This window comes from Osmerus mordax, chromosome 11, assembly GCF_038355195.1.
Source record: "Osmerus mordax isolate fOsmMor3 chromosome 11, fOsmMor3.pri, whole genome shotgun sequence".
Taxonomy (NCBI): domain Eukaryota; kingdom Metazoa; phylum Chordata; class Actinopteri; order Osmeriformes; family Osmeridae; genus Osmerus; species Osmerus mordax.
Genome location: NC_090060.1, coordinates 11,043,389 through 11,057,500, shown reverse-complemented (window position 1 = coordinate 11,057,500; position 14,112 = coordinate 11,043,389). Strand labels below are relative to the sequence as shown.

General features: G+C 40.2%; 1 protein-coding gene across 1 annotated transcript; it reads left to right on the top strand.

Annotated features, from left to right (window-relative positions):
- Window positions 1-52: 52 nt before the first annotated feature.
- On the top strand, window positions 53-12,858 carry wsb1 (WD repeat and SOCS box containing 1). Its single transcript, XM_067245660.1, has 9 exons — window positions 53-430; window positions 1,180-1,348; window positions 2,903-3,180; window positions 5,108-5,239; window positions 5,724-5,824; window positions 8,510-8,682; window positions 9,179-9,292; window positions 10,159-10,266; window positions 10,498-12,858. The coding sequence occupies exons 1-9, from the start codon at window positions 391-393 to the stop codon at window positions 10,658-10,660; spliced, it is 1,278 nt and encodes a 425-aa protein (XP_067101761.1). The 5' UTR covers window positions 53-390; the 3' UTR covers window positions 10,661-12,858.
- Window positions 12,859-14,112: the final 1,254 nt, after the last annotated feature.

Below are 14,112 nucleotides of genomic sequence, written 5' to 3'. Positions count from 1 at the left end.
GGAAATAGACGCTATCCAGTCAGAGACCTTTGTTTTTCAACGTAGGCGTCTACGGCACTCGTGTCCAGAGAAATTTTGTCAAACAGTGCTTTCAACCGAAGCAATATAAATAATAAAAACAATAGAATATACCATAGGCCTACATCGACTTACGACCAACGAGGAGAAAAAAGCAACAATTTAGCATAGCTGCGTTTAGCGCGCGCGATATTAAACTGAGAAGAATCGTACGTGCGGCAGTCTAGGGTACAGGCAAAGAAAAAACCCAGGAGGGGTATTCACTGCTACATTCAAGAGCCCTTTTAGGTTCTACATTTCTGGATACTGTTTTTTGTTTTTGTTTTATTATTAACTGTTAGGTTTTTCTCTTAGGATCCAGTTTCTATTTAGATGGCAAGCTTCCCAGACTCTGTAAACGAAAATGAAATAGGTAAGGAAGACCCTTTTCACTGTTTTTTTAGGGGAGGGGTTGTTAAGTATGTGAATGATTAAAGCTAGTCTATTTGACATTTGTTTTATAATGTTATAAAAACTTTCTATACATAATCGTCAAATATAGTTGCCTACGTAATAGTGTATGTCTCTGAAATAAAGAATGTTAAAGCAATATGAATATAGGCTAAATACATACATATAATGGTAGCCACATCTAGCCCGGCGCTAGTCTTGGATTTTCTTGCGAATTGTCTTTACAATTGATAGAAAAACAAAAACAAAATCTGTTATACATAATTTCTCTTTTGTGTATAGCGTTATATTGATTTAATAAATAATGTATGTAGGCCTAGTCTATAGATAAAAGTGGAGGTTCCCTATCTGGATTATTTACCCCCCCTCCCAGGCTAGTCAGTGCCATTACTGCAGTAGGCCAGTATGACTCATCCTTCAGTAATTATGAATACAAAAAAGTTGTAGGCTATACTTTTTTTCTGTCAAGGAAGCCACATTCATTCACACAATATGCACCTGTTTAATTGATTACTTGTAACTTTTTATTTGATTAATTCTTATAGTGTACAGGGGATGTGTACAAAAAATGTTTTGTCCTGAAAGCTTTGAATGAATAATTCTTAGGTCATATCAGTTGTTGAGTTAAACATTTAAATGTAATCCATGAATTGGGATGTGTTGGTACAATTAAGTTATGTCTGACAAATAAACCTTAAATTTTTCTTACAGGTAAGGCAAAGTTCATTGGTGAACTCTTAGTGCCTGTTGCTCCTTTTGAGCAGAAGTCCGGTCGGGAGACCTGGACTGTAGCGTTTGCACCTGATGGTTCCTACTTTGCTTGGTCTCAAGGCCATCGTATTGTGAGGCTTGTTCCTTGGTCAAAATGCCTGAAGAATTTGTAAGTAGACCATAACCCGTACCCAGTAAAAAGTGTATTTGTATATTACAGTGGCAAGAAGGGCTTCACATTTCTAATTAACGTGGTTTCACAAGCATTGCCAGGTCCAGAAAGGGAGGAAATGGATATAGTGAAGTGATGTATGCTGCTCACTGCCCCAAACCCACTGTTCATACAGCTGGGACATGCCTTCCTTCATGTCCAGCATTCATATCATTTTTAGCGACCCTTCTGTAGTATTTTACTAAAGCAGGTCACTCGGGTGCATCTCACCTTTCTGCACACTTACAAAGGCCACTATAGGGTAAAACTCATTGTTTAACTAAAAACTCTCTTCCAGCAGGTTATTGTACCTGTGGAAATAGGTGGTCTATTGTATTGGCTTTTCCGTCCTAGTCTGGTTTTTGCACGTTGTTGTCTTTTGAAGAACAAATAGTTCTTCTGTTCAAATAATTAACTTTTGGGTAAACTTAATTTCTGTTACAGAGCATATTTGTTAAGAGTGCAGATAATGAAGTTGAAGGTGGAAAGAATGATTGTTCACAAGCTTGTTTAAAAATGTGACAACATAATCTAGGATAATCTGTGAACAGTTTACCAGGTTAAAAAGCTATTCTAAAACAGTTCAGTTGTAATAAAAAGGGTGTTGGCTTAGAAAAGTTTGGCACAAGAAAGAAAAACATTACAGCTTGAGATTTTATAGAACCACATTCTTTTGCTGTTAAACATATTCAAAGGTGTATTGCCCTGTTATCGGAAACATGTCAAGTTGTAAAGTTTCAAAAATGGTTGTTAACTGATAAGAAACATTGAATCAATAGAACTGCATCTCCAACATTCTATGACAACGTCAGAGCAGTCGACTTGTGGATTCTGACATGGACAGGTTTATCTCCTGGATTTTTCTAGAAGTTCATGCTCTCTTCGTCAAAGAAGGAAGCATAAAGAACTCACTGTGTTGGGGTTCAAAACTGCCAAGGACACGTGGTGTATATTATCTGCTGCCTTGCTGCCGAATGAGCCATTTTTCTGCTCAATAAGGCCTTGTGATACTTTTAGACCCATACGATCATACCCAAACTTTGAAACAATTGAAGATCTTGTCTGTTTGCCTGATTCTTTTTTTTCTTGGATAAGAATTGTTTTTTCAACTAGACTTGAGAATCACTGTTGAACATTGCTAAAACACATCACTCAATACTCGAATTCAACTGTGCCATGTCTTGGAACAATACAGAACAATTCTGAGCAATTGCTGTGTAAGATTGGAATGTGATTTTTTTAATTATTCAGTTGTCACGAGTTGCCCATTCAAACTTTGTTGTCAGTCAGCCTGCTAAAGGGCACTATGCAATATTGTACAAATTTCACTGACCAAGATATGTTAAGGTACAGATGGCCCCTTGCCACGAAACTTCAATGCTGCCATGCATGCATACATGAATACTATTAATGACTGTATGTCACTTATCAATCTGTCTCCCTCCACACTTCCCTACCTTCTGTCCTGTCCTCTGTCCCTTATCCCCTCTTATATCACTACCCTCACTGCAGCTCTGTGGGTCATGGAGAGGGCACCAACGGGGCGAGCCCTCGCCACTTGTCAAGGCAGAACAGCGAAGGGAGTCAGGTGATGCCTGCCTACGAGCCCCGGGAGCACACCATCGACTGTGGCGATGTTGTCTGGGGCCTTGCTTTCGGCTCCTCTGTTCCTGAGAAGCAGAGTCGCTGCGTCAACATTGAGTGGCACCGGTTCAAGTTTGGCCAGGATCAACTACTGCTCGCAACAGGCCTCAACAATGGACGCATCAAAATCTGGGATGTCTACACTGGTGAGACTTTGGGGGCATTTTGTGGCAAATTTGTGAATGTAAGAACTTGTGACCTTGATGTGAGGCTCTAACTATAGTAAGAATCATAAATAGGTCTATGTTTTAAGGGAAATTAACAACCCTGTGTTCAGACCTGAGTTTTTTCCTTGCAGCCTAATTTGATCAATTCAAATAATCAGGTTTTGTAGTAAGTCAAATTCAAATGCTAAAGTTTTGATATAGGCCTACTACTGAAAGGGAATACTTGATAACTGACTGAGACATTGTCTGTTGCAGAGCTGCAGGGCCTTTAATAGCAGTCATTAATTAGAGTAGACTAATCCCGGTTGCGCTACGTAAGCCCTTCCTGATGGAGATAAAGCATAAAACTAGCTTTTTCCTAATGTAAAAGAGGGAAGGCTCATTGGAAATACCAGATCACTCCCAAATCTGGACATTTTCACAGCCCTTCCTGGCGCCAGCCACATCCTTAGGTTTCCTGTTCCAAATCCAGGAAGAGACACAAACATACCCAGTCAGTGTTATATAAGATACTGACGTTATAGCTTTATTGCTGCTGTTTGTCTAGATGCAGATCCTCTCAGCGATATTTTTTTGGGCCACACCTGATTGATGATCTTTGTTCCCAGCTCCTGCCCCAGTCTTTGTTTTGCCAGAGCAGACTACATGGCTGATGTAAAAAACTTGACGGGCCCCCTCTCACTCAGAAGCTCATTGGCTCACTTGTACACACTCCCCAACACACGTACACAGTCCTCACTCATGCCCAGCCCTTTTGAACTTGAATGTGTACAGACCTAAAAATCTTCATACATGAATTTGCTATGGCATTTTGTTTTCTGGACATATGTGACAAGTACAAAACAGTAACATTTGATTTTGAAAACAGCGTGGACAGATTATCTGTAACAAGATTATATTGATGTAAATTGCAGAAACTTTGAGTTTGTTACAGGAGGTAGCATAGGAGCAATTTTTGCCAGGCGTGTAATAATTTCATTGTACTTTGAGTATTTGGTCTGCTGAACTAATCTGTAGGCTATACTTTTAGCTGTACATACTTGATTAAGACTTACTCTGTGACTTTTGAGGGGCTGGTCTAAGAGGCAAGTTGTCATTAGCTGATGAAGAACCCTAGTATCGGGTTTGGTGTCGAGTTATGAGATCTATTCAGGTCTTGAACTAACTTGAGCTCCAGTCTGGAAATAGCTGTTTTTCTATACAAGAGGGCGTTACACACAAGGCTTGCTACTAGCAACAGTAACATGCATTTTAGACTATTCCCCCAGTCCAAATCAATTGGGCTGAATATTACATAAATACATAGTGGTTCTTTTTTATTTATTAATTTACAATTATAGGCGGGATCACTTCTAAAACGATTTGGCGGCTTCACCTACACAAATATATTTTATGTTTACACTACTAAAGACTTCATGAAATAGCTGAGTTAGCGAGCACCTGACTTAGGATTTCTTAAGAGTTCTCAATGAATCTGGTGTTTTGACACAGGTATCAGGAAGCAACAGATTGCAGGGATTAAGTCAGGATTACTCAGATTGCACTTGTTGTAGCCCATATCCAATTGGCTGAAGGGCATTCAGTGCTGAGATCTGACTGTAGACAGGACGCTCTAAAATTTAGAGCGAGGGCGTGGCACTATTTAGAGTCTAAATAGTGCCACGCCCTCAATCTTCCAATTTCACACTCAACTGCACCACAAGCCATGACACATTCTGATACACAAAACCTGCCACATTCTGATCCACAAGCCACATTCCTCAAGACGTTACTTGTTCAGGAGGGTTGAGAGTAACCGTATTAGTGCAGTAAATCTCATCTTTTCCCACATTCTTGTTTTGACTGTTCCTTTCAGGAAAGCTGTTGCTGAATCTAATGTTCTTCTTGTTTTGACTGTGCGTTTTAGGAAAGCTGTTGCTGAACCTAATGGACCATACCGATATAGTACGAGACTTGACCTTTGCCCCCGATGGCAGCCTTGTACTTGTCTCCGCCTCCAGAGATAAGACCTTGCGAGTGTGGGACCTGAAAGATGATGGTAAGAATGTGCAATGTTCCAAGCCATTATTGAGTGGAACATTTGACCATTTTAACCAATATTCCTCTTTTCAACTGCTCATGTGTACCTTGACTTTAAAAGAGGCTCAGGCAGTCATACAGGAAGTCCCTTAAAGAAAATGTAGGGCTTACCTATAGTATATCACGCTCTGCCATGCATTCCTAGTTGGGAAAACTTTCCAGTTGTATTTCATGCCAATTAAAAACAACCACACGTGTTAATAAGTATTTATATTTGATCAAATCACCCAGACTCTTGTACAGGGCATTCATAACACAAGCAATGGGAGTTTGGTACTTTCAGCTTTGCGTTTGCCCCACAACACACCACTCCCAGCTGGAAAGACGGCATGTTTCTAACTGAGCTCATAGCCCAATTATCCTGTACAACGTGAATTAATATTTCCAGTAGTTACATACTTTCATGTTACATTTAATTAACTTTTTTCTTTCCTGTGTCACAGGAAATATGATGAAGGTGTTACGGGGGCATCAGCACTGGGTTTACTGTAGCGCCTTTTCCCCGGATTCCTCCATTCTGTGTTCTGTCGGAGCTGGTAAATCGGTATGTACTCCAGTTCGGTATCTCCTCCTTTCTTTTTCTGAGATGGATTGGTTTGCTACTCTGTGTGCTATTGCTTGTGCCTAGTAATGCTCAATGAACCTACCAATGAAACTCCACCCCCGCCCCATTGCCACCTCTATAAAACCTTGACCTACCGCTGAGTGTCATGACTAGCCTCACTCCAACCTGCCTGTATCTTTTGGAGGGTTTGCTGCAGAAACATACAGACTAAAGAAATGTATACCATCTTGGCTTAATATTATTTGCTGGAGCCTTATGCTACAATTCTACTTTCCATGTACTGATTGCCAAATCAATTTAATTTGAAGTAAAGCAAGATACGCTGTATTATCGAAAGCTATTGCCTCATTCTCATATTGACGGCCCAGTACATGAACACTTGGTTGTTTTTAATGAAGAGACAAACCCAATGCAGCGTTATCCCTAAAAACTTGGCTGTTAATGTAGCCATTACTTTCTCCCTATTATACAGGGTTTTAGGCTTTGTTAGGCTGTATGTTAGGCTGTATGTGTCCATACAGTGTGTGTCTTGCTTTCCCTGTCACAGGTGGTGGCAGAGCTTCTGTGTGTGAGTGGTTTTGAAGGGAGCGCCGCGCTGACATTTGAGCAGCCGGTGCAGACCGCAGGGGCATCGGTGCTACCGCGCCTGGGGACGTACTGTGCCCGCAAGGGGCACCCTGGCACCTGACCCGCAAGGGCGTCCCGTACGTAGGTGCTGCTCCGTGTCTGTCTACCTCTGCTGTCGCAGTTCCTCCTTTTTCATTTCAATTTGAAAGTCATTCCGATGGCAGTTAACACCCCCCCCCCCCCTCAGAACTTCATCTCTCCTCCCTAACCCCACCACAATCCCATCTTTACCTACAAACTTGTAGTATTACAGCACATTTATCCAGTCGTTTTTGTCCCCCAACTTTCTATCAGTTACATTGTCAGTGTCACAGACCTTCAGTTATGAAATGTAATGTTCTTAGTTAGTTTTAGACAGCACTTCAGTCACTGTAGTTTTGTAATCTAGATCTTCCCTGTCCCCACTGGTCACTCTTCCCCTGGGCCCATGTGTGTGGTTAGGGTACAGTGTCAGCCTGCAGAACGCCCGTTTTCTCTGTTTTGGCACGCCTGCTTTGTCCCTTTTGTAGCAGGTTTGGCGTTTAGGGCTCAGGGCATTGTTGGCATCAATGGAAAATGAAAGGGCTCTTTGTGCGACGGCAGACTGCCTGCATCCCTATAAATGTCTGCCTTTGTCCAACACACACTGCTTCACTTAATAAGAATGTTGAAGTGACACAAATGCACAAGTCAGTGAATTCCCAGTTGTGCCTTTATCTGAGGCAACAACATGAACATTGGGAGTTCTAGAGGAAATTCATTCCTAGGTGCCGGAATGCCAGCTGTACTTTTCGAAAGGAGTTAAAACTTTTACCAGCCAACACTGAACAAATGAATTCATTCCAAAATAGAAAGCTACTAGTAATATGAGTGAGAAAATGGCAGCCAATACAGGAGTGGAAACTGACAATAACTGTTGCCACTTGCCAGCCATTTTGGAGCTGATTTCCCCCTCATGCAGTTTTAGCAGCTGTCAGTCTTCTCATGTTAAGTATGTGGCGGTTGCAGCTGGGCTGGAATGCAGGCAGTTGCCTCAAGCCTTGGGAGCCTTTTCATTTAACACTAGTGCTTACAGAAGGGTGGAGCAGAACACTAGAGTAAACTAGAGTAGCCAAATAATTGACATTGCCAGATTGTGGTATGGCATATAGCTGCTTTAGCTTAAATGTTACACTTTTGCTCAAGTGCAATGTTTTTGGGGTTCTGTTTTGATTAAGGAAATGGGAAGTTGCAACAGTAAGAATATACTTAAATACATGACAAAGCATATTCTACTTCCCGTTCAAATATGTCATTAAACATGCAAGCATCTTCTCATGCATTGCACTGGAGCAAAGCAAAGTTTTAAACCATGGCTGACTGTAAAGAAAAATGCTGAATGTGACTGTGTGTGATTGTGTGTGCGTGTGTTGCCAAAGGCATCAACCTTTTGGCCATCAAATGTTCTTTTCTCTTGCAGTATCTGTCTCTTCTTGGCTACCGCCGGAGGTGTGAGCCTATTGTAAACACAAGTGAACTAAAACTCTGAAAGGGGAAACCAGTGGAGTAACATTATGTTACCTTAAGTTACTACTTTTTTACGTTTTATTTTCTCCTTTATCTGTATATTTTTTATTTGAAGGAAATGTTATAGTGCTATAATATATATATATATATAGTATTGTAAGAAAAACATTACTTAGATATTGATATATACATATATACTGTATAACCCTATGTAAATAATATGTTGTAGTCAATAGTATGGAACTGTACTGGCAACTTTATAAAGAGAAACAAAAGGAGCATTTTGTATTAATAGGTTTGCTACTTATGTAGCATGTGCTGGATTTGGGCTGTTTGGCTTGATGAGCTATTAAGACATGACACTAAGCATAGAATGATTGATTTTTACAATTATTCCAGTTTTATTATGTTGACTAATTACATTTTTAGTTTGTGTCATTTTTAAGTTTGTGTCTTAAGTTATCACTACCAATTTTAGAAAAACATTTCAGTGTGTGTGTGACATTGCTCAAATTATTTTCTGTTTGTAACATGGACTTTATTCTTGTGCAGGTATTCCTCTGGAACATGGATAAATATACCCTGATTCAGAAGCTGGAAGGTCACCATAATGATGTGGTGTCCTGCGAGTTCTCACCTGATGGAGCCCTGCTGGCCACTGCCTCCTACGACACTAGGGTCATCGTGTGGGACCCCCACATTGGCACCATGATCCTGGAATTGGGGTGAGATGCAAGCACACACACACACTACACATTACCACCACCTCCACCTATACTATATTTAACCTAAAATAAAGATTTCACTAAAACTGAATTTTCTGGATACTTATATGCAAACAACCTCTCGCTGATCTCACCAAATGTTTGTAGATTTTTCTAGCTTAGTATTGAATTGGATTGATTTGTTATCGAATTCAGTACCAAACAAACCACTGGGCCCAAAAGTCTCACTCAACAGTCAGCTCTTTTCAAGCATTACCCTTCCATTACAGATTATAGGAGTTATATTTACGGGTATTGGTGTTAGCCAATTGGCATTAGTTTCTGCTACTACTTAACCTGTGCAGCTCTGGGAGGGAAGGCTTTTAGTTTTTTGGGCACCATAATGTAATTTTTTATATATGTGTATTGTTTTTTCTTATTATTCTGGTGTTTAAAAAAGCAAATCCTAAGAAAGGCTTTAGTTTCAACTGACCCTTCTCGTTCTTCTGTCTTCCAGGCACCTCTTCCCTCCTCCATCCCCAATTTTTGCAGGTGGATCAAACGATCGCTGGGTACGCTCGGTGTCCTTCTGTCACGATGGGAGCCATATCGCCAGCATCACTGACGATAGGTAGGAAACAAGCCTGATGATAAGTTACTTACATTTTCGCCCTGGTCTAGGATACTCTATTAAGACTGGCCTTACCAGGACAAGTGGCATGTATACGCTTAAATAAAGGAATACAAATTATTTTTATGGAGATGTTGGTGCTGCAGTATAAGGTGAAAGCTATAAGGTTAATCATGCAGAATGTAGGCTTAAAATCCTTTTCCAAACCCGTTTTCAAAGATGTTTTAAGAAGAAAATTCTACATAAACGCCTACTCTGTAAACAGTTTCCCCCTACTGTAGACAAACCCTGGTTTGTGCTTCAGTGTTTTTATGTGGTGAGGGAGTTACAAGCCTAATGGATTCTGAGTCAGGCAGTGTGGAGCTGTTGTTGCAGGGCTCTGTTGGGAGTAGTCACATGACCCACATATGACAACCATTAATCACAGACTGACGCCCCATTTCCTGCTCTACAACGCCACGCCCTGTCCTCTCATTGGCTAGACTGTTAAGTGTTTGCACAGAAGGCCCTCATAGGCCAAGTGAGAGGGAGAAGAAAGGGAGCAGAACTGCTCACAAAATGGCTGATGTAGAACATGTATTTCACTGTATTCAGATTCAGACTATAGCCATTCATGGCTGCTGTTAGGACCAGTTTGAGTTTGTATAAGAGGAAAATGCTTATGGTAGAAAGTTATATTAAAGTCAATTTAAAAAAGTAGACATAAAAAACATTTTGTATATAATTGAAACTCAAATGTTGTCAGCTTTGCTCACATTCATCATTATTTTATTATTTTGCCACTATTGTATAAAGGCAGCCTTCTCTGTTCCTTGCTTTCCCTGTGACTGTTTTGTCTCTCATGACGTATTTTTGGTCTCTTGTAGACTGGTGCGTTTTTGGAGCATCGATGAGAGGTCCCCACAGGCTACTGCCCCCCTCACTAATGGTATCTGCAGTGCCTTCTCAACTGATGGGAGTGTCCTAGCTGCTGGGTATGGCATGTGCACACACACAGTTAAAACCAAACATACACAGTAGGATCCAGTTTGCACAGCTTTTATTTTAATATTGTGTACAGTATTTTGTTTAAAAAAATGGGAGGCTGTACTTTGAGTGGTCACACGCATAAACTTCTCTAAACTTGCAGGGAATTGCCTTTGATCTGGACTGCATTCCAAGATATGTATTGACACATGAATGACTGTGTTCTGTCTTTCTCTCAGGACCCGAGATGGTAGTGTTCATTTCTGGGAGAGCCCTCGTTGCACCGCCAGCCTGCAGCATCTGTGCCGCATGGCTCTGCGACGAGTCATTCCCACTCAGCAGGTGCAGGCGCTGCCCATCCCCACACCCCTCCGTGACTACTTGTCCTACAAAATCCTTTAACCCCTATGCTGCCCTCCTGCCCATAGTATGCTGGAAACCATTGAGTTATTAACATTTCTAGAAAAATACAGAGAAAGAGACACCCTCCCCCACAATTCTTAACGTGATTCCATCTGGGCCCCCTCCTCTGCTGTTCTTTGATGAGGCCACCTCTTTATCTATTTATTTTGATTTTACTTCCAGTCTGTTTGCTGGTGGTGGTGAATTATGATGGTTAAGTTATTTCTGTGGCCTGTCGCTGCCAAGATGCGTCTATCTATAAGGGTCACCACTATGCTGGTTTTAGACCTTGCCAATGCAGCAACTTCTTCTGTTTACCAACCAGTTGTCACTTTAACTTAAGACTACACACAAAGACCTGAAGTGATTTTTTTTTTCCTGCTGAGAAAGAAATCGTTCAACTGCTGACTTCACTATAAAGATTGAATGTCTGCATATCAAATTCTTACATCCCCAAAGCTGTGCTTTACTGCTCAAAGAGAGGAAAATTTAGGTGTGTGTGTGTGAGAAAGACAATGAGAGAAGTTCTTGTGCAAACAAAAGTGTGTCAGTGAGCATCAGTACCGATAACAAAGTGTATATGTATGTATACTGTATGTGTGTCTAGCTGCCGGAGGGCCTGCTTGGTCCTCATGGACAAGGGGCAGGTTGCCTCTCCACATGCCTGTGCCAGCTCATAAAGGGATTGTTCAATGCTACCCAAAGTTACCTTGAAAAATCTCACAAACCATCAAAAGTGTATTTCATTTTTCAAACCTGTTGATATAGCTAATTGACTAAAGAAGCTACTGTTGAACAATCCCTTTTACAAGCTTTCCTCAAAATCTTTGCTTCCTCCCCCCCCAAAATCCTGTAGCCTCCGATAAGCTTTTGTTTTGCTTGGCCAAACAATAGCAAGTACCTCAGATGGCAAAATGTAGTTGTCTAATATAGTTGACGAGTTAATTTTTCTTGTACAAATATATATATAGACAATTCCAAGTCTGCAAGTCTATGTATATCTATAGTATGTATAGATATATATACCTGTATATAAACATATCAGAGAGCCTAGTGTGCTTTTTCTTGGTTTCCTTTTTGTATATTTTCTCTCTTCTAATGTGAACATCTGTAAATGAATGACACAAGATGTCTTAAGAGATAAGGATGTAGTCTGTACTCTTAGAGGTCAGACCATGACTGTGAAATTGTGAATGGTAAAAAGCCCTAGGTCTTTAAGAGATTGTATGTCAGAAAAGAGCCCAAGAAGCTTCACCACCCTCGTGATCACTGATCATGAGTATCACCATCTTAGTTTTATTTGCCAAATTCTTTGCCTTTCTCTTTTAGATATTTCTCATTGGCTAGTTCCGTCCAATCAGTGACTTGTTTATGTGTAACAATAGGGAGAAACGGGCTTCCTATCTGGCTTTGGAGGATTTCAGCCATGCATCTGTTCGCCATGCAGAAAACTCCACAAATTCAAAATAAGTAATTAAACTCAATTTGTTTTACCTGTAGTATGGTTACCTTTCCGAAGAATATGTTTAGTTTCCATTTGTAAATATGGTTGGGTAATTGAGTGTGAAGCCAGCCTTTTACAGGCTCTAACATAATATGCGGACATTTCATATGACTAAATGGAAATAAATAATGTGAAAGTTTGCAAAGAAGGATTACAAATGGAAAACTATTTATATTCAGTTTGCTTGTATTGTCCTTTGTTGACCAATTAGAAGTGGATACATGGTTGGTATTAAACATTCTTGGCAATAACTTTTTGTCAAATGTCAGTGCTGAAGCCAAAGGAACCATCTTGGCCTTTATCTCTTTTATCAACATTCAGACAAGTTTGTTTTCTTGTTGGCTAAAACTTGAAAATCTTTCTGTGCAGTGCAGTTGAAGCCTTTTTTATAAAGCTGTTAGGTGTGGTTTCTCTTAAATGGGTATGGATTATTTGTATTAGTAAGCCTTTGCTGATGTATGTAGAGCAAGATGAATGAGTCAAAGCACTAAATACTCAACACGGCAGATATATGTAAAGGTAATCCTAAAAGTGGTTTATGTCTTCTCACCAGACAACCAACCACAAATGAATGCAGTAAGCAGCAGTAAATGTTAGATATATCAATTTCAGATTAATGTAATAAATCCTGTTGTCCTTCTGTTCTGTCTGGTAAGTATTTATGGTTTGAATAAAAGCTTCTTTTTAAAATCAATTAACTGCCTTTTATTTTAACAATATCAACACAGGCACTGTGCGTGTCACAATCAATCCCCACCAAAATAGAATTATTTAACAGTCAACTTATTTTATGGAAACATGGATTTGTTTTACATGGGCAGATCACTGCATAAATACACATTTATGCCTGTCATTGACGGGTGTAAATGTGTATTTATGCAGATGTGAGGAATAGTACTCAGTCAGTAGCCTGTTTCTGTTTGGAACAGGAACCCTGATGTTATCTTTTCACTGTGCAAGATCACACTCTGTTTAAATTTTTTCAGCTGTGGTGACCATCTCAGAAGGGGGTAGTTTTTAACAAAGCTTGGAGGCCAAGTGCAGCTAGCATCCAAACAAATAGTACAACAAATAGTAGCATGAACACAAAAATGCTTACTGGGACAAGGATATGGAACAATAAGCTACTACAGCCTACTATATGTAGGCTAATGATTAATTTCAAACACTCCACAGAACTGAAAACAACTTTTGACACAACTGTTTTACGTTTTGGTTGACACAAATGATTCCCTCACTCATCTTTACCACCTCATCTCCCAAACTTCTCACTTGGTTGTTGCAGTACAGTAAGTAAATGTTAAAGCTTAAATGGATGTGGTAATAAAAAGTACAAATAAAGTGTGGTGACCAACTTTGGGTAAGATTATAAACAAGCTTATTAATAGTTCTAAAACTACAGGATCCAGAGAACATGAAATGCTCTATTTTTCTTCGACGGATCTACGAGTAATCGTAAGTCATAACTTGAGTCCCTTTAAATGTGTAACAAAAACAATCATGCACACGCCCTCAAGCCATGCGTCCACAATGGTGCACTTGCAACATAGAAAAACTGGAAAAGTACCTAATGGCAACAAGGGATCCTCCAATTTCCATGTGGAAATGTACCAGCAGCCGATGCGTACATGATGGTGTGGTATAAAAAGACTGGTATCAGTCACTAGCTGGTTTATGATTGACTTGGGTTAAATATTAAGATCTGGGACCAACAGAGGTGAAGACACGCAGAGGGGGCGGCTCAGCATAGAGAGGGGGAGTGGAAATTGGAGCATGATGATTCACAAGTAGGACAGCACATTGTATCCGCCGAAACACCAGAAGTCAAAACGGGAAGGAATTTGTTATGGGCCAACTCTTCCATACCATGTGCTGTTTTTCAGCTTTTGATGCATGACCGTACAAACATGACCTTTGCTCCAAGTCTGATGTTCATTAACCCCTTCAC